The sequence below is a fragment of the Stomoxys calcitrans genome, chromosome 4 (genome assembly GCF_963082655.1).
Source record: "Stomoxys calcitrans chromosome 4, idStoCalc2.1, whole genome shotgun sequence".
In the NCBI taxonomy this organism is placed as follows: Eukaryota; Metazoa; Arthropoda; class Insecta; order Diptera; family Muscidae; genus Stomoxys; species Stomoxys calcitrans.
Genome location: NC_081555.1, coordinates 108390274 through 108416699, shown reverse-complemented (window position 1 = coordinate 108416699; position 26426 = coordinate 108390274). Strand labels below are relative to the sequence as shown.

Below are 26426 nucleotides of genomic sequence, written 5' to 3'. Positions count from 1 at the left end.
TAAATAAATCGAAATTCAGACAAAAAAATAAAATAAAGATAATGCCGTCGATATTTTGCCAGCTCTACCAATAGGGGCTTAAGTTATAAAATCGGGTGATCGGTTTATATGGAAGCTTTGTAAGGTTGTAGACCGATTCAGATCATATTTAGCACATATACGAGAATTGAAGATCATAGGAAGAGTATTTGTACAAAAAGTCAGAGAAATGGGATAAAAATTGCTCCCTTTAGAGCTCGAGAAGTATAATCCAAGGATCGGTTTATAGGGGAACTAAATCAGATTATTAACTGGTTAAGGCTATACTTTGCATATTGGTTGGAAGTAAAAAAAAGTAAAAAGGCATTAAGTTCGTCATGGACGTACTTTGGATACCCACCACCCCGGATATATATGTAAACCACCTTTCTTCATGAACCGGTGAAAAATGCACCCATAGCAAATGCAAAATTTGCCCATGAACATTCCACTAAGGAACAGAGGCAAACTTCTCACCTATCAATGATTGCAGTTCGATTCAAGTTTAAGCTCAATGATAAGGGCCCTTCTTTTTATAGCCGTGTCCGAACGACTCACCTCAGTGCGCCACCTCTTTGGAGAGAAGTTTTACATATCATATTACCTCACAAATGTTGCCAGCATTAGGAGGGAAAAGCCACCGCTGAAAATGTTTTGATGGTCTCGCCAGTATTCGAACCCAGGCGTTCAGCGTCATAGGCGGATATGCTAAGCTCTGCGCTACGGTGGCACCTATAGCAGCTATATTAAAAAATGGTCTGATTTAGACCAATTTCGGCACGGACTTTGAGTGGTCTAATAAATACGAGTCACTGTTCAATTTTGGTCTTTTTGGCAGCTATATTCAAATAAAGACCGATCTGAGCCATATAGCACATGGATGTCGAAAAGCCTAACATAAGTCATTGTCTCAAATTCCAGTGAAATCGGATAATAAATGCGCCTTTTATCAAGCCAAGACTTTTAATCGAGAGATCGGTTGTATATGGCAACTCTATTCAAATCTGGACCGATTGAAAAAAATTGGCTGAACCGATTGAAAAAATATGCAAAATTGAAAAAAAAAATATGTCGAAGGGTCTTTCAAAACTCACTGTACCAAATTTCAGCGAAATTGGACAATAAATCCGCCTTTTATGGGCCTAAGACCTTAAATCAAGAGATCGGTCTATATGGCAGCTATATCCTAATCTGGACCGATTTGGGACGAATTGAAAAATATGTCGAAGGGGCCAAATTAAAAAAGATTTCGATTGACCTTACACAAATTCCAGCGAAATCGGATAATAAATGCGCCTTTTACGAAGCCAAGAGCTAGATCTATATGGCAGCTTTATCCAAATCTGGACCGATCTGGGCCAAATTAAAAAATATGTGGCCCTACCACAAACTCATTGTCGCAAATTTCGGCGAAATCGGACAACAAATGCGCTTTTTATGCGCTTTTACCCAAGACGATTAATCGAGAGATCGGTCTATATGGCAGCTACACCAAATCTGGACCGATCTAGGCCAAAGTGAAAAAAGATGTTTAAGGGCCTTACACAACTCACTGTCCCAAATTTCAGCGAAATCGGATAATAAGTGCGTCTTTTATGGGTCCAAGACCTTAAATCGAGAGAACGGTCTGGACCGATTTGGTCCAAATTAGAAAAAGGTGTCGAAGGCCCTAACACAACCTACTGCCCCAAATTTCAGCGATTTTGGCCCAAGACCTTAAATCGTCAGATCGGTATATATGGGGCCTATATGAAGATATAGTCTGATATAGCCCATCTTCGATCTTAACCTGTTTATGGACCAAAAAGGAATCTGTTCAAAGTTTCAGCTTAATATCTCAATTTTTTAAGAGTGTAGCGTGATTTCAACAGACAGACGGATATAGCGAGATCGTCCTAGACTGTTACGACGATCAAGAATATATATACTTTATAGGGACGTAAATGCATATTTCCATGTATTGAAATGGAATGACAAAATGAGTATACCCCCATCAATCGGTGGTGGGTACAAAAAAAACACTTCATACAAAGTTTTAGCCAAATCGTATAATAATTGTGAGGCTCAAGAAAGAAGAAGTCGTAACAAAATGGTTCGTGCAAAATTTCAGACAACTCGAATAATAAGTGCGCCCTCTAGAGGCTCAGGAAACTAACACAAGATCCAGTGGCAGCTATATCAAAACATGGACCGATATGGCCCATTTACAATCCCAACCGACCTACATTAATAGGAAGTACTTGTGCAAAATTTATAGCACCTAGTCTAATTGCTTCGAATATTAACGTGCTTTCGATAGACAGACGACAGATAAAGGGACGGACAAGGCAAAATCGATTAAGAATGTCAAGACGATTTAGAATATGAATATGTACTTTGTTGACTCTCAGATCAAATGTTAAAAACTGAATGACGAAATTAGTATACCCCCATCCTTTGGTGGAGGTTATGAAAACGGCCTGAACCTAATATACACACTAAAATTGATTCTGCTATAAGAAAAGAAGGAAATCATATCTGAGGAAGATTGGTTGACATGTCTGGTCTGGCTGTTAAAAGGCATAAGTGTACGTCACAAACTAAAATGCAGGCGGCTAGAGGCGAGCGTTGGATCTTGGAGTAAGCGGCTCGCGACATCGAGGCATACGCGTGCGATCCCACAAAACCCATGCGGTTAGGGCGCTGGGCCAGTTACCCGCCCCGAAAAATTATAAGAATTACTCTGAGAAATAAAAGAATAGTAAGAACGAACTCCTCTAACGTTGACGACCCACGCGAACGAAAAAAGGACCAAGATTTGTGGATCTGCACCTAGAATGTTTGGTCTCTTTATAGGGAAGGTGCAGTTTATGCAGTGGCAGATGTATTGGAAAAGCACAAGGCAGTTATAACCGCCTTAAAGGAAGTGCCATGGGCCGGGAATGACATCACAACAACACCAAACGGTGATGAACTATACTATAGCTGCCATGACACGATGAATTTGGCTGTGGATTTGTGGTTAGTCGGAAACTGAAACTTCTAGTCTCCGGTGGATAAGAGGCTAGTTAAAATCCGCATTAAAGCCAAATTTTTCAACATAAGCCCATGCCCATGCCTCGATGGAAGACAAGGACGAGCAGATCAGGGATACTTTCTGCGAGTGTCTAGAGAAAGAATGTGGCAGCTGCCGCGCCCATGATATTAAAATCGTTCGGGGAGATTTTAATGTGAAAATAGGAAAGGAGGACATATTTGGTCCTACATTCGGAAAATTTAGCCTCCACGAGATAAGGTCCAATAATGGATTGAGGCTAATAGACTTCGCCACAGCAAAAAAACGTGGCAGTGAACAGCACCAGATTTCAACATAAAGCCACCAATCAAATCATGATAAACCAAATTGATCACGTTGTGATAGATGGAAGGTATTCATCCAGTGTATTGGATTATCTTGTTGCAGTAAAGGTTCATAACCGTTTGAGTATGGAGAGAAAAGTTTGATCTCACACTGCACAGAAGCTCGACATTGAAAAGCTGCAAACACAACAGATGTCAATGGCATACTCCACTCGACTGACCCAACTGCTTGAAGAAAGCACTCCTTGTCCCGATAATATAACGCCTCAGTGGCAATCCATTGCCCACTCCATGGAAAATGCCTCGAAATCCGTACTTGGGTACCGGAAACCTCCAAGAAAAACCCATGGTACGACCAAGAGTGTCGAGATGCTACTGAAGCCAAGAATGCGGCATACAGAGCAACCCTGCAATCAGTAGCAAAGCGCCAGATGAAGGAGAGGTAACGGAAGAAAAGAAGAAAAGAGTAACGTCTATTCCGCAGAAAGAAAAAGGAAATGGAAAGACGTGAGTGTGAGCGAATTGAGATATGCAGAAGTCAGAATGAAGTCCGAAAATTCTGCCAAAGAATCAAACATCAAACCGATGGCTTTGGTGCAGGCACATCTTCCTACGGAAACAAAAAGGAAATCTGGCAACTGGAAAGGATATTTTACCAAGCTGCTAGTGTTCGACGATGGCGGCGAAGAAGATACCGCAGAACCAATCCCTGATGATGGTATAGAATGTTCAACTCCTAGTCAGAATGAGGTCCAAATGAGTTGTGATCCGACTGAAGAACAAAAGGGCAGCAGGAGCCGACTGAACTGTTTAAGACCGGAGACGAACCGCTGATAAGGCGTATGCATCAGCTTGTGGTGCGCAATCTGGCTAAAAGAACGCATATCCGATGATTGGATCCTCAGCATACATTGCCCATACTCAAGAAAGGAGACAAGACGAAATGTGTCAACTGTAGTGGCATAAGTCTCCTCCCCATCGCAACGGTCGGTGGAAACTGCCCTGCATAAAATAGAAGAATCCTTCGATGCCGAGATGTACACATAGGCGGACATCGTGGGGCTTTTGACAATGTTCGGACCGACACTGATCCAATCCTTAGACTAGTACCGGCTGTAGCGGGTCCTTAGAGAATGGGTAACAGGAGCAGGTGGATCAAATTTAGGGTCCCATGACATAACGATAAGAGAAAAAGTGGGACAGGGCACGCCACAGGAAGGCATTTTATTGCCACTCTTGTGGGTGACCACTATAAAGACCTATTATGGATGCTTACTCTGCTATGCAGAAGGGCCGAAAGGGTCTTGGAGATGGCAACTGGGCTAGACCTAGGGATCTCAATGTTAATCTAGAGGAAGACGCAGGATAGGATACCTGATACGACACTTCGGGACAAGTGCCAGGCTAAGCTGCCAGCGAGACAGTCTTGGATTGAAGTTCATGCTACACAGATTGAACAAACTTGGAGGACAGAGTGAGACTTGGGGTCTAAATTGAGAACCCAGGGAATGAGATATGATTTCGACTGCATGACCATAAAATGGCCCTGCAGTTGTAGATCCGGTGGATCACGAATTGTGTGAGACGGGGTGGTGATATCGCGAGGATGTCTAGTTTGAGCATCTTTACGGACAGTAAACTGTCAACCAGGACTATAAGGTTGGAATGAAATTTTTTTTTCGATGTTCTCGTCTGGATGCGAATCCAGAGGTTCAGAGTCATAGGCAGACATGCTATCCTCTGCGATACGGTGCCCTCCGAAGGTCAGATGACTGCCGTCAGTAAACTTGGTTAACCCGAAGCCGGATCGACACAGTCCAATTTAAGGACTTGGTCGATGAACGCGCATGTAAAATTGTGGAACAGCGAAACGGTTGGTGAGACGGCGATAATCCTATGGGGAGATCCGGATCGTGAGAAGACGAGGCTATTACTGAAAGGAAGTAAGAAGGAGGCCAGTATAGGTTTCGGTATCATAACAGCACAGATAGGACTAAGAGCTCACTTATCCAAAATCGGTGCGGCAAGTGATAGCATGTATAGGGCATGCGGGGAAGATGATGAGAGGTTGGAGCATTTCCTATGTAATTACCGGCTTTTGCGGCTAACAGATACTGGCACTTAGGTGGAGACACAAAACAAGACATGAACCAACTTAGGGGCGTGGTATGGAAAAGAATTAAGGATTTTGTAAGTAGTATGGAATTCCAACGATTTTCTTTTTCGAGGTCACTTTTACGTATTAAGAGCGCACAACAAACCTGGCCGTCTGTTGCAATTACTCTACAGCTTTCAAAATTTGAGATATTGAGCTGAAAAATTTTGCACAGATCCGTATTTCTTTAAGGCGCAGGTTAAGTTCTTGAACGAACCAAATCAGTTTAGATTTTGATATAGCTGTCATATAGACCGATGTTCCGATTTTGGGTCTTGAGGTCATAAAAAGCGCATTTATAAATGAATTTCGCTGAAATTTGGAACAGTGTGTTGAACTAGGGCCCCCGACATCCGCACCGAATATGGTCCATAACGGGCCATGTTTACATACAGCTGCCATATAGATCGGTTTGTGAATTCGGGGTCATAATACATGGAAGCCACATTTATTGCCCGATTTCGCTGAAATTTGGAACAGTGATTTGCAGTAGGACATCCGATATTTGAACAGAATATAATTCAGATCGTACCATATAACGGATATAGCTGCCATATAAACCGATCTGCGGATTCAGAGGCTTAAGCCCAAGAGAGCCGCATTTATCACTCGATTCCTCTGAAATTTGAAACAGTGAGTTACACAAGGCCACTCGATTTTCGAACCGATTACAGTCCACAGCAGATACCATTTGGATATAGCTACCATCCGCACGAAGTATAGTCTAGATCGGACCATATTTGGCTATAGATGCCACATAGACCGATCTGTGGATTCAGGATCTTTAGCCAATAAAAGTCGCATTTAAATACCGATTTGGCTGAAATGTGGAACAGCGAGTTGGCCAACCGATATACAATCGATTATGGTCCATCCTAGCCTTTATTTGGATATAGTATTGTCCGATCTGCCGATTTAGGGTCTTTCTCAGAAATTGAGCTCAATAACTTGTATAAGGCTTCGTGGTACCTGAACCAAATGGATTTTTGGTATGACTTCCAACAAATGTGCCAAGTATGGCTCAAATCGGTTCATAACTTGATATAGCTACTATATGAACCGATTTCGGATCTTGACTTATTATATCGATAGAGGGCGCAATTATTTTCCGATGTGAACGAAATTTGGCATGAAGTGTTTTGGTTTGACCATCAACAACTGTGCCAAGTATGGTCACAATCGGTTAACAATCTGATATAGCTCCCATATAATCTGGTCTCGGATCTTGACTTCTTGAGCCGCTAGATGGCCCAATTTTTATCCGATTTGTCTGAAATTTTGCATGAAGCGTATGGTATGGTTGATCATCAACAAATGGGTTCATATCCTGATATAGCTCCCATATGAATCTGTTTCGGATCTTGACTTCTTGAGCGACTAGATGGCGCAATTGGTCATCAACAACTACGCCAAGTACGGTCCAAATCGGTTAGGTTTGTTTATCCGATTTGGCTGAAACGACGACTTCTTGTATGACCTTTAACATACGTGTTAAATATGGACTGAATCGGTCTATAATCTGATATAGCTTCCATATAAACATATCTCCCAATTTTATTTCATGAGCCACAATAGGGCGCAATTCTTATCCGATTTGGCTTAAAATTTTCACAATGAATTCCGCTTTGGTCTCCAACAGCCAAACCAAGTATGGTCGCAATCGGCAATTCTTAACCATTATTCCTTGTTTGTCTATAAAGAGATATCGGTCAAAGAACTTGGCAAATGTCATCCATGGAGGAGGGTATATAAGATTCGGCCCGGCCGAACTTAGCACGCTTTTACTTGTTACTTGTTGTAATATGTATTTTATACCCACCACCATAGGATGGGGGTATACTAATCTAGTCATTCCGTTTGTAACACCCCGAAATATTGAACCTAGGACCCCATCAAGTATATATATTCTTGATCGTCTCGACATTCTGAGTCGAACCAGCCATTTCCGTCCGCTGGTATGTCGAAATCACGATAGCGGTCGAACGCGTGGTTCAAGCCGCTTGAAATTTTGCACACACAACTTTATATTGATGTTGGTCGTTGGGGATTGCAAATGGGACATATCGGTTCAGATTTGAATATAGCTCCCATATAAACCGATCTTCCCTGAAAGCTGCAATTTTTGTCCGATTTGTCTGAAACTTTGCAAAGAATGTTCTGTTATAACTTCCAACACCTGTGCGAAGTATGGTCAAAATCAGTCTATAACCTGATATAGCTCCCATATAAACCGATCTCCCAATTTGACTTCTTAAGCCCCTGGAAGCCGCAATTTTTATCCGATTTGGCTGAAACTTTGCAAATAATGTTCTGTTATAACTTCCAACACCTGTGCCAAGTATGGTCAAAATCGGTCTATAACCTGATATAGCTCCCATAAAAACCGATCTCCCGATTTGACTTCTTAAGCCCTGGAAGCCGCAATTTTTATCCGATTTGGCTGAAATTCTACACATAGTGTTCTGTTATGACTCCCAACAACTGTGCCAAGTACGGTCCAAATCGGTCAAGCCCCTGACATTACTACCATATAAACCGCTCTCCCGATTTGACTTCTTGAGCCCCTGGAAGCCGCAATTTTTGTCCGATTTGACTAAAATTTGGTATACGGTGTTCTGTTTTGACTTCCAACAACTGTGCCAAGTAAGGTTCAAATTGGTCTATAACCTGATATAGCTCCTATATAAACCGATCTCTCGATTTGACTTCTTGAGCCCCTGGAAGCTGCAATTTTGTCCGATTTGGCTGAAATTTTTCACATAGTGTTCTGTTATGACTCCCAACAACTCTTCTAAGTATGGTCCAAATCGGTCAATAACCAGGTTTAGTTCCCATTTTTTTGCAGAATCCATGGTGGTCGGTTCCTAAGATTCGGCCCGGCCGAACTTAGCACACTTTTACTTGCCACTTTTTTACCACGTTTTTGTTCTTTTATTATTGTCAAAACACTTTTGATATATTAATGATTATTTTTAATTTAAGTAAACAATTCAAAAAGAAAGAAAATTATATTCTTGGAACCAGACATTCTCATTTTAAATATTTTTTTAAAATTTTAAAAAATTTTTTACACCTAAATCACTATCAAATTTTCTCTAAATAACGTTTTATTTCACTAGAAACATTTTTTTATTCAATAATTTAATTTGAAAAAAAATTTTGACAATTTAAAGGTCAAGTCAAAAACTGTTATTTTAAGCACAAAAAAAATAAAAATTGTAACCACCAAAAATTTAACTTTAAGTTAAAAATAAATAAAAAATAAATCTTGACACTAAAAATTTTTCTGTAACCCAAAACATAAACAATTTTTTTTTTTATAATTAATGAAATACTTGAACAAAAACTTAATTTTCCTTGAATTATTTTTTTTTTGTAAATTTTTGATGTCGTTTCTACTCATTTTGCTTGTGGTTAGTTTTTATCTGATTTTTGTCTTGTATGTTATTTTTGTTTTTGGGAATTTGTTTTACTTCATCATCACTTTCACTTAAAACTAGTTTACTTTCACTCTAACTAAGTTGATTTCGCTCATAAAACTAGTTCGAAATTTTCAGTTGTTTCTTTTTTTATTAAAAATAATTAAATATATATCCAAATATTTTCTAAACATCCTTTTTTTTAATTTGTTTTTAATATATCTAATGTTAAAAATATTTTTTTATTCACTTATTTTTGTTTTTAAATTTTTTCAATAAATTTTTTTTTTTAATTTGATTAACTTTTTTTTTTTAAATGAAAAATTTTTTTACACTTTTGGCAAATTTTGATTAAAATGGCATATTTCCCTTTAAACATTTTTAAGTTTTAAATTTTCACGATTTTTTTGAAAATTTTTGTTTTTTATTTTTTTTTTTTAATTTTTTCCAAAAATCAAATTTTTCAAATAAAACACAAAAATTTAAATCTCTAAAAAGAACCACCACCACCACATCAAACACACGCACACGCACACACACACCTCTATTATCTGTTGAATTATGTTTGCATGCGTTTTTTGGCAAGCAAAATAGTTGGGATATTTTATCGCGCATGGCATGGACGGATTACAAATTTTACAAATTATTTCGCCGCAAATATTCACAAATATCAGGCGAACAACGAACAACGCTCCCCGATAGATATGAACAAACTGTTTTTCCAATTTTCCCACGTCAAACACTCAAGTCCCCAAAATCTAAGCACAAAACGATGTTCGAACGATTCACTCGAAGAGATTCGATGAGATTTTGCAGATGATTTCGTTTATCCTCCCGTATGAGTGCTCAGAGAATTTTTACTCAGTTCGCTGCTTCAATGGTATGGCATAATCACATAGACACTCTCAGTATATTGGAGATGGAAGAAAGTTTATCTCTATTTATTTGCGCCAATAGCACACTAATCAGCTATGGCCACCTTCTGCCACAACTACTGCCAATTTTGATGGTGGCAGTTGGCGGCAGTGGGAAAACCGAAACTGAGAACTTGGCCTATACAAGAGACAATCAACCGTAGCAACAACAACAACAGCAACGGCAATGTGGCGTTTGTAAGGCTGATGACGAAAATTACGTTGCCTTAGACAAATGAAAAATCATACACAGGCTAGCTGCCGCGTTTGTTTTTTGTAGGCATCAGAAGTTTAATTTTTGGTGTTTTTTTTTTCTTCTAATTGTCAGGGGGCCATGGGGGTGGGCGATGGCACCATTAAATTGAGTTGTGTTAGTCACAGGGAAAATGAAAAAAAATCAATGTTTTATTTTTGAGAATTTTTGCTTGAGTTCTTAGAAAGTTTTTCGAAGAGAGAGAGAGAGAAAGAGAGCGCTGTTAGGAAAGTAGCTGGGCTCCCACAATTTTTCTTTCTTTTTTCAAATGATAACTCAAATTCTTTTGGGAGAAAGTATGTGAAAAATGTTCTTAAACGTTTTTTTTTTTTTAATTTTTATTACTTTATTGTTTTCTTTTTTTTAATTAATGTTTTTTTTTTCAAAGCCGCGTGATAACAAATATTTTTTGCGATTTATACAGTTTGTAGATTAGAAAACGTAATTAGAAAATTTTTTTCTCAAAACATTTTGGCTTTATCCCATTGGCATCGTTGGCATGCCTGGCTAAAAATACTTTCAATATGCGTATGGGAAAATATGTAAACGGCAAATGATTCATATAAAGTTCCCATAAGTACTGTGTATAAGCACTTTCAACAAAAATTAGAAATTTTCCCGAAAATTGTAAATGTTTTTAAAATTTTGTTCTTTTCCCGACTTTTTTTTTCTTCCAAGCTTTCTTTAAATTTAAAATTTTTTTTTTTAATTTTTTTAGTAAACTTTTGCTTTGTTGACTTTTAGTTTGTCCGACACTTGAATATCATCGTCCAATATCTATTCGACAACTGAATGTGTTAATTTATAATAATTGGCTTCAAATACCCACAGAGAAGAAGAAGAGCCATGGCAATTCCTTCATTTATGTGCTTTTCTTTTTCATTATCTTCTTCTTCCTCTGTTTTTCGTTCATTCATTTGTCGTTTTTTTTTTATATTTTTTTGCAATTTGTACATTACTCTTTATTATTGTTTTCGCATTTGTGTTTGCATTGAATTCTCATATGATGTTGTGGTTCATCATTGGATCTCGTCCCATTGAATTGCTTACCAATATTCACTCAATTGACCATTGGGGTTTGGGTTTTTTTTTGCTTTCTCGAGCGAAAAAAATTTATTAAATCATTCAGTCTGGCCATTCTACATGACTTTTGTACCGCTCGCAAGTAATTTGGAACGAGACTGCCTTGTGACGTAGGTTGCATAAATTTAGGCTATGAAGGCGTTAAAAATTAAATAAATTAAGAAAAATATTGAAGGGCACTAATTTTTTTGTGGAGGCTATGTTAATTGATTATGGCAAAAAAAAAAATCTAGTCAATATGTTCCAATTTTGAAAGGGGAATGTTTTGGACATTTCAAATCATGTTGATGAGGACAGCGGGATGACGGCAGTAGTGAGTGAGTGCTTTGCTAAGCTCACAAGAAGATCGAGAAAGTAAGCTAATGAACTATCGATGATAGTAAAATGCAAATTTGTCCATGAGCATTTCATTAAGGAACAGAGGCAAACTTCTCACATATCAATGAGTGCTTTCCGATTCAAGTTTTAAGCTCAATGATAAGGGACCTCTTTTTTTTTAGCCTACTCCGGACGGCGTGCCGTAGTGCGACACCTCTTTTGGAGAGAAGGGGATAACCACAACTGAAAATTTTATGATGGTCTCGCCAGGATTTGAACTCAGGCGTTCAGCGTCATTGCCGGACTAGCTACCTCCGCGCTACGGTGGCCTCCATCGATGAAAGTGCGAGTTTTAATTAACCATACAGTCATTTATTGTTTGCAAAAGAAGCATTTAAAACCAACAAGTAAAAAGGCGGTCCGAACTTTAAATACCCAACACCTCATAGACATATGCAAACCACCTTTCGTCAAAAGCCGGTGAAAATGCATACCTTATGCCCCATAGCACCTATAAGTACAAGTCATTGTTCAATTGTGTATAAGAAAATATTGGTCTTTTAGGTAGCTATATCTAAAAAAAACCGATCTAAACCATATAAGACACGGATGGGGAAAAGCCTAACATAAGTCACTGTGTCAAATTTTAGTGAAATCGGATTTTAAATGCGCCTTTTATGGGGCCAAAACTTTAAATCGAGATATCGGTCTATATGGCAGCTATATCCAAATCTGGACCGATTGGGACCAAGCCTAAGACAACTCACTGTCCCAAATTTTGGCGAAATCAGACAATAAGTGCGCCTTTTATGGCCCCAAAACCATAAATCGAGAGATCGGTCTATATGGCAGCTATATCCAAATCTGAACCGATCAGAGCCAAATTGAAGAAGAATGTCGAAGAGCTTAACCTAACTCACTGTCCCAAATTTCGGCGACATTGGATAATAAATGCGCTTTTTATGGGCCCACAACCTTAAATCGAGAGTTCGGTCTATATGGCAGCTATATTCAAATATGGACCGATTTGGGCCAAATTTATGCCAATCGTCGTAATGACATTATATCTTAGCCATTCCACCACTTCCTTAATTGCAAGGATCTCCGCTTGATACACACTACAATGGTCGGGTAAACTTTTCGATATGAGTATGACTTCAATTTTTTCAGAGTACACCACAATGCCCACTTGATTGTCTAGTTTGGAACCCTATATCTATGTGACTTTTATTACCAGGAATATCGTAGTTCCAATCGGTTCTATAAGGAATAGTGGTACAGTACTTTTTATCAAAAAGCGGCTCAGGTAGGGTGTAATCCACACTGCCTGGAACATCGGATATGACCAATGAGAAAGCTACCTTGGCCTCACGGCAGAGGTCGCAGCAATTTTTCTAGCCACAATGTCCAGAGGCATTAGATGTAGCATTAAATTCACTGCATCCGAAGGTGTCGTCCTCAGTGCGGCTGTGATACACAAACTAGCCATCCTTTGCATCCGGTTGAGTATTGAACAGTAGGTGGACTTTTGAAACGCCGTCCACCAGACCACAACACCATATAGCATCAATCCCATGGCAGCCGGTTGTATGTACCGGATTGACCCGATGAGTCCTTCATCGGCAAGGGCTGCCGCCTCAGTCTACCACACACTGCTACTACAACAACAACAACCATATAGCATTATAGGTCTGACAACTGCAGTATATACCCAATACATGACACGCGGTCTAAGTTCCCAACTTTTACCAATGGCTCTCTTGCAGGTGTATAGGGCATGAGATGCTTTTCTTGCCCTTTCCAAAATATTGGATTTGAAGCTCAATTTCCTGTCCAATAAAACTCCCATGATGTATCCTCCACAGAGCTGCAGAATTCTACCCAGGATTTTTTTTGAGCCTTTCTCAGCTCGCCCATGTATTTTCTTAGCTCAGCCTTATAGATGTCCCAATCGTGTGATGTTCTTGTGGGTTTTGCTCTGTTGAAGAGTTTTCTGCAGACATTCCTTAGACCAACCAGCTCTAGGGTCCACCATGACGGTCGCTGATTTCCCCTTGGTTTGGCACTAGGACATGCTGACACAAACGAGTCATTCAGGGCCTTCGTGATCCGCTTGACCACAATGTAACTATCCTCCGCTGTTTCAACTTCCTTTTCTGGTCTAGAAGGTATAGACGTGCAGAATTTATGCCGAAATTTTATCCCAATCCGCCTTTTTCTGTTTAGCCAAGGGACCACTCCTGCAGTATTCTCCAAGGCCGAAACTAATATAACGATGATCAGAGAAGCTGTCGTCATCCAACACATCCTAGTTTCATATTCATGAGCTTATTTCTTTCGATACAAATCTAATATCTAGTACCTCCTGCCTGTACCTAGTAATAAAGGTCGGTTTATCCCTTTTCGCCATATTGAAACTTAAAATACATCGATAAGCAGCTCACCCCTTTCGTTGACATGCGAACTTTCCCATATTTGGTGATGTGCTCTTCTTCCCTACAGAAGCGGCTTCAACCAGCGACTTGAGGTTTGAAGGCGACATCTCTGAATCGTGTGCCAAATTTAGGGAAGCCAGCCAGGGACTTGTTTATTTTAAGGCTGGTATTAACATCACTTCCATCACAGACTCGGTGATGTTAATACCAGTGAGACAGGTATTAACATCACTTCCTACAGAAGCGGCTTCAACTAGCGACTTAAGGTTTGAAGGCGACATCTCTGAATCGTGTGCCAAATATAGGGAAGCCAGCCAGTAATGGGACTTGTTTATTTCAAGGCTGGCTCCAACTAAGTCTTCAGTGCTTAGCGATGGAAGAAGAAAAACATTTCGACTACTCTTTGCAAGAATACAGGCTCTGTGTCTCCCATTCCCCGTACCCTTGAGTAGTCAACATACCGGAATTCTTAGTCCACTAACCATTCCTCCACACCTATGGTTCCTCGATAAGAACCACTTCAAATCCCCCTGCCATCAGGGGTTCCTTTAGTGTCGCTGAAGCGGCCTTACAATCGTGGATATTTATCTGTAGAAACCGGACCATAGTTAGGGTTCAGTACTTCCACCACTGTTGTCTTCTGATTCCACTAGGAGTTCATCATCACAAGATTCGTTAGATCTTGTCATGATGAGCCTCCGTACGCATCCAGGGGCTTGCGGTGTGGACGATTCCTCCTTATATGATTCACTAACTGCTGCTGTTGAAGTCCTTTTTGAGTTCCGTGCTTCTCCGCTGGTGCACACCTTGAGCCTAGTCCAACTGGATGACCCACCCACACAGGGCTTGTTCGGTTCCGTTTCGATGTCATCCCCTCCTGTCTCGATTATGGAAGGGGGATTTTCAGTCTCCTGTAATCTGCCAGACTTTAGCGATGTGGTCGATAGTTCCTAAGGTAAGTGTTCAGCAAGAACTGCTGTGTCGTCTCCTGATTTCCCAACCCCACCGCTTCTATAGCCCGCCACTTTCAATTTTTGGATCCCTAGGATACCACTCCTTAAGACTTGTTGATGTCCGCGAGACAGCCGGAGTATAGTTCGAATACTATTGGGTTGCCAAAAAAGTAATTGCGGATTTTTCATATAGTCGGCGTTGACAAATTTTTTCACAGCTTGTGACTGTAATTGCATTCTTTCTTCTGTCAGTTATCAGCTGTTACTTTTAGCTTGCTTTAGAAAAAAAGTGTAAAAAAAAATATATTTGATTAAAGTTCATTCTAAATTTTTGTAAAAACGCATTTACTTTCTTTTAAAAAATCCGCAACTACTTTTTGGGCAACCCAATACATGTCTCCGGTAACCATCAGCCTCATCCAATCTACCAATCTTCCAGTCGGTGGTTGAAAGATTGAGATTACATTCACTTAGTCCTCCAAGTATGGATTCAGGATCTGAGGGAATCCTTGGTATCCAAGCATGCGCCATTGGTTAAGATGGAATATCTTCTTTCTTGACTAAATCTAGTGCTGCACCTGGTCAGATCTCACCAACCTTTTTTAGCGCAAAACGCAAAGCAATAAGTCTGTATCGGCCCCGATACCAACCTGCATCTACACAAACTGGAGGAGACTCAGGAAATTCCGCAAGGACATCGGAGTATACTGATGACAGTCCAGTGACTATTTAATTCCAATTATTCCTAGGTATTAAGCCCTGTTCTTCCCCCTTGTCGATAACTGCCATCACCAAACTGTCTCTAGCGACATTAGCAAATCTTACTATTGTTCGCTCTTTTAGGCATGGGACCGCAGTATTTTGGCTGACTGCGGTGCAGTTTCCGAATCTCACGTTTAGTCTTTGGGGAATCCCCGAGCCCAATTTAGGGAGTCTCTCTTCCTCAGCATATGATGCACTGAATTTTATCATACATTTATTCCCTTTGGACATTGTGACCAGACAAACTTGGGCGACCATTGCCTTGAGGTTAAGGGAGCTTTCTCTATCAAAAGACATCTTTTGTTCTCAATTCTTTCACTTCTAGGTGCTGCTTTAGTCGCCTTTGCCCACACGGTTACAATGAGCTTCTGAATTGAGTTAATTTTTTATTGAACTACACGAGATGCAATAAAATTGCTTTTGCATGCCTTTCAATTGAGAGCAAATATTTCCTCTTTGATTAGAATTTAATTTGTTTAACAATGCATTTTTCTTAAACAAAGCAAATGTGTTTTGAAAATATAAATGAAAGAAAAGACAATGTTGTTAACGTTTAAGATACACTTTTCATTTTCTTAACGGCAGTAAAGACCATTGACAGAAAGTGATTATAAGTCGATCGATTATCAACGGGACTAAAAAGGGGAATTTTGATAAAGTTTTTTTTTTTTTTTTGAAGGGCATAATTTTATTCTGCATACCAGACTTCTGTCAAACCAGCAAAAATTAAAGCTTCTGCGAAGCAAACAAGGATGATCGAGAGACCAGTTTACATGGGAGCTATATCCGGTTTAAGACCGATTTGGGCAGTACTTGGCAGAGTAGTTGTAAGTCACAACAGAACAACACATGCATAATTTCAAAAAATCGGACAAAAAATGCGACTTGTAAGGGCTCAAGAAGTCAAATCGGGAGAACGGTTTATATGGGAGGTTATAGACCGATTTGGACCGTACTTGCCACAGTGGTCATAACAGAACACTACATGCTAAATTTTAGCCAAGTCAGACAAAAAAGGCGGCTTACACGGAATCGAGAAATAAAATCGGGTTATCGGTTTATATGCGAGCTATATCTAAATCTGAACCGATATGGCCCATCAATAATAACGACCTACATCAATAATAAGTATCCTAGAGGTTGAGTGCGAGGCACTGCTGCCAGCGGCACATTGTTGGATTGATGGAAGATTGAGGAAGATCATGCTATACTCTGTGCTTTTGCTTTGATCCACATAAATAACCCAGAGACTGAGTTCTGTTATGCCTGTTCAAAACTACGGTCCTGAAGACGGAGATACGAAAGATCACGGAATGCGGGAGGTGGTATGGTGTTAACATGAGGGCGTCGCGTGTGAACATTTCTACTGACAGTAAACTGACCATCAGGGCAATAACACCCAGGACGATAAAGTCATGAACAGTCTTGGAGTGTAAGAAGGAGATTAACGCCTTCTCTGAGGAAGATGCCATCCGGATCGTTTGGTTGCCGAAGAGAAAGGGCAAAGAAAGAGCAGACGATTTGGCAGTGAAGGTCGACTCAGTCCGAATTAGGGGAGATCCGGGTCCTGAGAAGTCGAGTTTATTACTGAAAGGCAGTAAGAAGGAGGTCAGTATAGCTTTCGGTATCATAACGCGACACAGAACTACAAGCTCATTTATGCAAAATCGGTGCGGCATGTGTAGGACATGTGGGGAAGATGATACGTCATTGGAGCAGTTGCTTTGTCATTACCCGGCTTTCGTGACTAACAGACACCGGAACTTAGGTGGGCACCAAATACCAGGCATATACTAAGGTTGCCCAAAAAGTAATTGCGGATTTTTTAAAAGAAAGTAAATGCATTTTTAATAAAACTTAGAATGAACTTTAATCAAATATACTTTTTTTACACTTTTTTTCTAAAGCAAGCTAAAAGTAACAGCTGATAACTGACAGAAGAAAGAATGCAATTACAGAGTCACAAGCTGTGAAAAAATTTTCAACGCCGACTATATGAAAAATCCGCAATTACTTTTTGGGCAACCCAATAATTAAGGGGCGTGATACGGAAAACTATTCGGGATTTTGTAAATAGCACTGAATCGCTGACTTAGATTTCTTTTTTGAAGTTAGAGTGCATAACAATCCGATAACTGGCTTAAGTGTATGTCCAAAGTGGCAAGGGGCGGATTAATATCAGCAGCCTCTTTTTAACATAATTTAACCTAACCTAGTCAATTGTTGGAAGTCATAATAAAACACCTCATACAACTCTGATAAGAATTGCGCCGTCTAGAAGCTCAAGAAGTTTCGGTTTTTATGGCAGCTGTAGCAAAACATGGACCGATGTGGCCCATTTACAATTCCAACCGACCTACACTAAAAGGAAAATATGTGCAAATCCTGGCGGGACCATCAGAAAATTTTCGGTTTTTATGGGAGCTGTAGCAAAACATGGACCGATGTGGCCCATTTACAATTCCAACCGACCTAAACTAAAAGGAAAATATGTGCAAATCCTGGCGAGACCATCAGAAATTTTTTAGCGGTGATTTTTCCCTCGTTATGCTGGCAACATTTGTGGGGTACTATGCCATGTAAAACTTCTTTCCAAAAGAGGTGTCGCACTGCGGCACGCCGTTCAGACTCGGCTATATAAAGGAGGCCCCTTATCATTGACCTTAAACTTGAATCGGACTGCACTAATTGATATGTGAGATGTTTGCCCCTGTTCCTTAGTGGAATGTTCATGGACAAAATTTGCAAATTTGCATGTGCAAAGCTACAGCGCCTAGCTTAATCCTTCGTAACTAAACGGGCTATCGACAGACGGACGGACATGGCTAAATCAACCTGAAATATCAAGACGATCAAGAATATGTATACTTTGTTTGGTCTCGGATCAATATTTCGCTGTTTCACAAACGGAATGGCGAAATTAATATACCCCATCCCATGGTGAAGGGTGTAAAAAAGTTGCTGATTTTCGACAAGCCTATTTTCCCCAAAATATGATGACCTTATATGACTGGGAAAAAATTTATTTTTATAAGACAGCTTTATTTATGGGTATTTTTCAACCCATTCGTCGTTAAAAGGTTAAGAATAAAGAATTTGCTGTCAGCCTGGAAAAGTATCGGGGTTTCCAGTAAGGACAACTTTTTTTTAGATAAAACGTAAACCACTTGAGATATTTCAAAAACTTTATTATCGGCTTGAAGTACAACGAAAACATTTATAAACGGAACTCGTGTTCGTTCGTATGTCCCCCGTGGGCACGTTTTTATGCGTCAATACATTGGACCAAATTTTCGATGTCTCGGCAGTCACTTCAGCCGGAACGATCGCTATTGCCCTTTCAATGTGGGTTCTGAGCTCTTCCTATGTCGTCGGCTTGTTGGCATATTCCAATGACTTGACGTAGCCCCAAAGAAAATAGTCTAGAGGCGTCAAAATGCACGAACGAGGCGGCGAATCGATTGAACCATCTCTTGAGATAACATGCTCATCAAACTTACTCTTCAATGAATCGATTGTAACGAGTGGTGTGTGACTTGTGGCTCCGTCCTGTTGAAACCATATGTCGTGCTAGTCTATATCTTCCAATTTTGGCGTAAAATAATCAGTGAGCATGGTGCGGTATCGTTGTACATTCTCGATAACGCGACGATTGGCATCGTTGACAAAGAAGTATGACCCAATTATGCCGCCGGCATTTAAACCACACCAATGCAAATACCCAAATCCCATACTGAGGTAAGATGTTTGCAAAATTGACATTTTTTAATAAAAAGGCAGTAGTAGAGAACTTAGGGATCACTTGGGGTAACATAAATATATTATCAAAGTAAGAGTTTCAGCTTTGCGTCTGGAGAACCCGAAGAGTTTTTCCAGTTTTTAACAGTCAATACAATTTATAAAAATTGCATTTAGAACTCACCTACCTTAAGTCCTTTTTACGAAACAATGAGTCAAATTGAATGTTTTAGATCGAATTGCATTTATAGAGACGAAACAATGAAATTACCCTTTTTGACAAAAAAAATGCGAAAATTTTCTAACTTGCTTAACTTTTGACTGAAGGATCGGACCTTACCATATATCGCGTCAAAAATATATTGGGTTGCCCAAAAAGTTTGCGGATTTTTTAAAATAAAGTAAATGCATTTTTAATAATACTTAGAATGAACTTTAATCAAATATACTTTTTTTACACTTTTTTTCTAAAGCAAGCTAAAAGTAACAGCTGATAACTGACGGAAGAAAGAATGCAATTACAGAGTCACAAGCTGTGAAAAAATTTGTCAACGCCGACTATATGAAAAATCCGCAATTACTTTTTGGGCTACCCAATAGTAAATTTGATCAGCTTTTGAAATCAGTCAATAAATTTAAAATCGCTTGAGAAATGCCTTCACAAGTAACAAAATAAGAGACCAGCTCTGCGTAAATTAAAGAAAAAAACTTGTTTGTCGAATTTCTTGGATACTATGAAATATATCTTGCACAAGCATGTATTTTGTAGGGGTTTTGAGCACTTGAGCCTGGTTCATATCTTTCAATCCAGGTCAAAAAATATTCAGTGTGCCTGGTGGAGTAAAGTTGTCTATTCACGTTAACGTGAGGATTGGCATTGTCGTCACAGAAGTGTGGCTCAGTGATGCCACTGGCATGCAAACCGCAAAAAACAGTTATTTTTGTTGATGCTGTGTTGATTCGTGAATAATTTGGATTTTCATCTGACCAATAACGCATATTTTGCTTATTGGCGATCCCATTAAACCAAAAGCTTCATCACAGAAAATGGTTTACGCTCTTAAAGTAGCGTTCATCCACATCGAATTTCGGTAGTAAATTTTTATGATTTGCAATAGTTGGTTGTTCGTGTACTTTGCCATCAAAAAATTTTGTATTTACTGAATAAATTGACAGTGACAGTTCGATGATTAGTGTAAGAGTGCGTTTACAAATGAAATTCAATGTTCGAATATTTATTATATATTTATTTATGAAATTCAATATTTTAGAACATGGTCAAAAATTATGCAAACATTTTATCCATAAAAAATTAAATTGCATTTCAACTAAAATCTGTGCAAATTTAAATATCAATGAGTTCATAGCCAAAAGAGAAATGGAATTTATTTTTGTATCAATAAGTATTGCGTATGATAACTTAATTCACGCATCCATGAATTCTCACACTCCCCAAAAGACGTAAACAGTTATGCTTGCACTCAAATTCATACGCAAATCCACTTTTGCTCCATTTTCATACCCTCCATCATGGGATGGAGGTATACTAATTTCGTCGTACCGTTTGTAACACAGCGAAATATTCGTCTAAGACCGCATAAAGTGTATATGCATTCTTGATCGTCATGACATTTTAAGTCGATCTGGCCACATCCGTCCGTCCACCAGTCCGTCCGTCTGTCTGTCGAAAAAACGATAGGCGCTTGAAATTTTGCACAAATATTTTTTATCGGTGTAAATCGGTTGGGATTGTAAATGGGCCATATCGGTCTATGCTTTGATATAACTGTCATATAAACCGATCCTTGAACCTGACTTCTTGAGCCACTAGAGGGCGCAATTTTTATCCGATCTGGGAAGTTGACTTCTTAAGCCTCTAAAGGTGCAATTTTTATCCGATTTGTCTGAAATTTTGGTGAGGAGGTGTTTTGTTATGACTTCCAACAACTGTGCTAAGTATGGTTGAAATCGGTAAATAACCTTATATAACTGCCATATAAACCGATGTGGGATCTTGACTTTTTAGGCCACTAGAGGACGCAATTCTTATCCGATTTGGCTGAAAATTTTCTAAGTTATGACTTCCAACAACTGTGCTAAGTATGGTTGAAATCGGTACATAGCCTGACATAGCTGCTATATAAACCGATCTTGGATCTTGACTTCTTGAGCCATTAGAGGGTGCAATTCTCATCCGATTTATCCGAAATTTTGCACGAAGTATTTTGTTATGAATTCCAACAACAGTGCTAAGTATGGTTCACATCAGTACATAACCTGATGTAGCTGCAATATAAACCGATCTGGGATCTGGACTTCTTAGGCCTATAGAGGGCGCAATTCTTATCCGGTTTTTCTGAAATTTAGCATGAAGTATTTTGTTATGACTTCCAACAATTGTGCTAAGTATGGTTCAAATCTAACCTTAGCCTGATATAGCTGCTATATAAACCGATCTGGGATCTTGATTTCTTAGGCCTTTAGAGGGGGCAATTCCTATCCAATTTGGCTGAAATTTTTCATGAGTTACGACTTCCAACAACTGTACTATGTATGGTTCAAATCGGTACTTAGCCTGATATAGCTGCTGTATAAACCGATCTTGGATCTTGATTTCCTGAGCCACTAGAGGGCGCAATTCTTATCCGATTTGCTTGAAATTTTACATGAGGTGTTTTGTTATGACTTCCAACAACTGTGCTAAGTATGGTTCATTTCGGTACATAACCTGATATAGCTGCCATATAAACCGATCTGGAATCTTGACATCTTAAGCCTCTAGAAGGCTGAAATTTTGTACAACGGCTTTTCCCATGACCTTCAACACAATTCTTATCCGAATGTACTGAAATATTACACAATGGTCTTCAACATTCAATTGATTTATGGTCCGAATCGAACTATAACTTGATACATCTTCAATAGCATTACAATTCTTATCCATTATTCTTTGTTTGCCTAAAAAGAGATACCGCGCAAAGAACTCGACAAATGCTATCCATTGTGAAGGGTATATAAGATTCGGCCCGGCTGAACTTAACAAGCTTTAATACCTCTTTTCCCCATGCAAGTAAAAGACGAGCAAATAATGCTGTGTATGTTTTGTCATCCAAATTGACAGGCAGTTAGCTGTGCGTGTGTGACGTCGAATTACGTTAAACGTATGTGAAATCTCACGGATTTACATTTCGTTCTTTGTTAGTTGTTGTTGTTGTTGTTCAACCACATGCAATCAAATTAACTGCTCACGCATGTATTTATTTGTTTGTATGTTCATACTGTTTACAAACTCATACATATTTATTGTTTCAATTAGATATCTTTGTGTGTACACACATAAATATCAACGAGGGACCAATAAAAGCTTCAAATTTAATGCCTTTTTGTACATTTCTTTATCTCAAAGTCTAAATCATTTGGTGGAAAGAGAAGTAGTTGTCTCTGTATTTACATAGATAAACATTTTGGAGGATAGATTATTTAAATTATGAAAAATTTCTCCATTTGAACATAATCTTAAATTTCAAACAATGTATCAAAATTAGGGTTTAAATCAATCTTTCGGAATGTTGGCTAATTTATTAACAACCATATCATATAATCGTTGCATACCATCACCCAGAGGAGGGGTCGTAACTTCTTATACCCACCACCATAGGATGGGGGTATACTTATCTAGTATACCCCCATCCTATAGGAGTATTCATCTAAGACCCCATAAAGTGTATATATTCTTGATTGTCTCGACGTTCTGAGTCGATCAAGCCATGTCCGTCCGTCCGTCTGTCAAAATCACGATAGCCGTCGAACGCGTAAAGCTAGCAGCTTAAAATTTGCTCAGATGCTTAAAATTGATGTAAGTCGCTGGGAATTGCAAATGGGCTATATCGGTTCAGATTTAGATACAGCTCCCATAGAAAACGGATCTCCCGATTTGACTTTTTGAGCCCCTGGAAGCCGCAATTTTTTTCCGATTTGGCTGAAATTTTGCACAAAGTGTTCTGTTATGACTTTCAATAACTGTGCCAATTACGTTCTAAATCGGTCTATAACCTGATATAGCTGCCATATAAACCGATCTCCCGATTTGACATCATGAGCCCCTGGAAGCCTCAATTTTTGTCCGATTTGGCTGAAATTTTGATCATAGTATTCTGTCATGATTTCCAACAACTGTGTCAAGTACGGTCTTAATCGGTCAAGAACCTGATATTGCTTCCATATAAACCGATCTCCCGATTTGAATTTTTGAGCCCCTGGAAGTCGCAATTTTTGTCCAATTTAGATGAAATTTTTCAACAACTGTGCCAAGTACTGTCCGAATCGGCCGAAAACCTGATTTAGCTCCCATATAAACCGATCTCCCGATTTGACTTCTTGAGCTCTTATAAATCGCAATTTTTATCCGATTTGGCTGACATTTTGCACATATTGTTTTGTTATGAATGTGCCAAGTTCGGTCCAAATCGGTCTATAACTTGATATTGCTCCCATGTAAACCGATCTTCCGTTTTGACTTCTTGAGTCCTTTCAAGACGCAATTTTTGTCCGATTTGGCTGAAATTGCATGCGGTGTTCTGTTACGACTTCCAACAACTGTGCCAAATACAGTCCCAATCAGTCTATAACCTGATATAACTCCCATGTGAACCGGTCTCTCGATTATCCTTGTTCGGGTCCTAAAAAGCTTTAATTTTTGCTGGTTTGACAGAAGTTTGGGGTGTAGAATAAAACTTTGTCCTTCAGCTACATTTATTTTATATAAATTTTTAGCATTATCCATCCGGAATCCATGGCCGAAGTTTGCATGATTTTACTTGTTTTAAAACACCTCTAAATTTTGGCTTAATACCGTAAATATTTCCCCGCTATGACATTCCAGAAGCGATTTAGCGATGATATCCGCCCATCTGTTACAAGGAATCAAGCGATCTATTATACATTTAGAAAACATTCTTCTGACAGGTCGTCAGGGATTGCAGATGAGCAAAGTCGGTCCAATTTTAGATAAATACTACTCCGGTTTTGAAACGAACGATTTTTATACATGGGGATACGCCACTTCCAATGGGTTTTCATTTGTGTCCCATAGTGTTTTAAATCGTAAGGTTTTCCTGCTTTCAGATTGAAAATGTTCTTTGTGTCGCTTTATCCCACAGGTATGTACATGCTGTTACAAGCAGAATATATCCTCCAAAGTTAAGGAGCCAGTCTGTCGTTCACAGCTAGTAATTCAACCGGTGATACACGCTACGTTGTCATTTGGCGAGTTTCTCGGGAAATGTGTGTCAGCGAGTAGTTGTAGTGTTTCCTCACAAGACATTGTCCATACATTCTCCGACTTCTAAATGTATCCTGAAGTAATAGATTTCGAGGATAGGATCTTCGTTAACCTAGTCGTCTCAGATGTGGCCTCCAGGTAGCTGCAGAATTCAATATGTTCTGAGCCTTTCTCAACTCACCGTTATATTTTCTTAGCTCAGCTTTATAGACGTTCCAATCGTGTGGTGCCATTGTGGCTTTCACCCTGTTGAAGAGTTTTATGCAGCCCTTTCATGGACCAACCGGTGCTGGGGTCCATCATGGGGGTCGCTGTTTGCGCCTTGGCTTGACTCTAGGACATGCTGGCACAAGCAAGTCATTCAAGGCCCCTGTTGAAGAGTTTTATGCAGCCCTTTCATGGACCAACCGGTGCTGGGATCCATCATGGCGGTCGCTGTTTGAGCCTTGACTTGACTCTAGGACATGCTGGCACAAGCAAGTCATTCAAGGCCTTCGTCATCCGCTTCACCATAATGTCTTTGTTCTCCGCAGCTTCCACTTCCTTTTCTGCTTTAAAAGGGATAATCGTGCAGAATGGTGCCAAAATCTAATGCAAAACGCCTTCCTTCTGTTTAGCCGGAGGACCACTTCTGCACTTGCAGAAAAGAGAAAAACATTTAGACTACTCTTTGCACAGGCCTGTGTCTCCCATTCCCCGTTCCCTTGAATACTTTTATCCAGGAATAGATTAGGTTAGGTTAGGTTTTAGTGATGCCATAGTTGCGGCAGGCCAAGGTCTCTGATGAGAATCGAACCCATGACCTCCGAACTGGCAATCCGAACACCAACTCGGCTACTTAGTCCACGAACCATTCCTCCATACAACCGTGGTTGCTGGATAAGAACCAACTTTTTAGTTTTTAGAGCGCACAACAAGCCGATTACTGGCTTATGTGTATGTCTATAGTTGCATGGGGTAGATTAATATCTGTACTCTCTTTTCAACCTAACCTAAGTTATTACTTACTTACTATTGATGCCTAGAAACTCCTGCTCCTTCATGATTGATGCCGGTTTTACATTATTGAAAGCACCTTCAATGTTAAGAAATGGAGTCTTCAGCTGAAGACTCCAGAGAGTTTGATAGAGACATATCCTAGGACAAAGATCCCCGGAGATCATCTAGGTCGACAACAATATGCATACAGTAAGGGCAAGTCCATTGTAACAGCCCTTCACGACCTGGTCGCCTACATAGGGGATTCTCTCGCTGTCAAGGAATACCCAATGGTAGCATTTCTTAACATTGAAGGTGCTTTCAATAATGTAAAACCGGCATCAATCATGAAGGAGCAGGAGTTTCTAGGCATCAATAGTAAGTAAGTAATAACTTAGGTTAGGTTGAAAAGAGAGTACAGATATTAATCTACCCCATGCAACTATAGACATACACATAAGCCAGTAATCGGCTTGTTGTGCGCTCTAAAAACTAAAAAGTTGGTTCTTATCCAGCAACCACGGTTGTATGGAGGAATGGTTCGTGGACTAAGTAGCCGAGTTGGTGTTCGGATTGCCAGTTCGGAGGTCATGGGTTCGATTCTCATCAGAGACCTTGGCCTGCCGCAACTATGGCATCACTAAAACCTAACCTAGGACGAAAATCTTTCGCGTTCGTGTGGTAATGTTTTCATGCTTTTGGAATGAAAATGACATTTGTGTCCTCCATCCCACAAGTATATACGACATGATGATACATGCTGAGTATGTCTCCTTAAGC

The 26426-nt window shown here is 39.6% G+C and overlaps 1 protein-coding gene across 3 annotated transcripts in view; it reads right to left on the bottom strand.

Annotated features, from left to right (window-relative positions):
• Window positions 1-26426, bottom strand: part of LOC106081313 (b(0,+)-type amino acid transporter 1) — a 159255-nt gene that overhangs the window by 38957 nt on the left and 93872 nt on the right. For 2 of the 3 annotated variants that reach the window (XM_013243196.2, XM_013243198.2), the window contains exon 1: window positions 9474-10871. The exons of the other annotated variant lie outside the window; for it this stretch is intronic. In XM_013243196.2, coding sequence (XP_013098650.1) covers window positions 9474-9546 — 73 coding nt within the window. In that variant the 5' untranslated portion in view covers window positions 9547-10871. Of the gene's footprint in view, window positions 1-9473; window positions 10872-26426 lie in introns of those variants that run through there. 3 annotated transcript variants of the gene reach the window in all.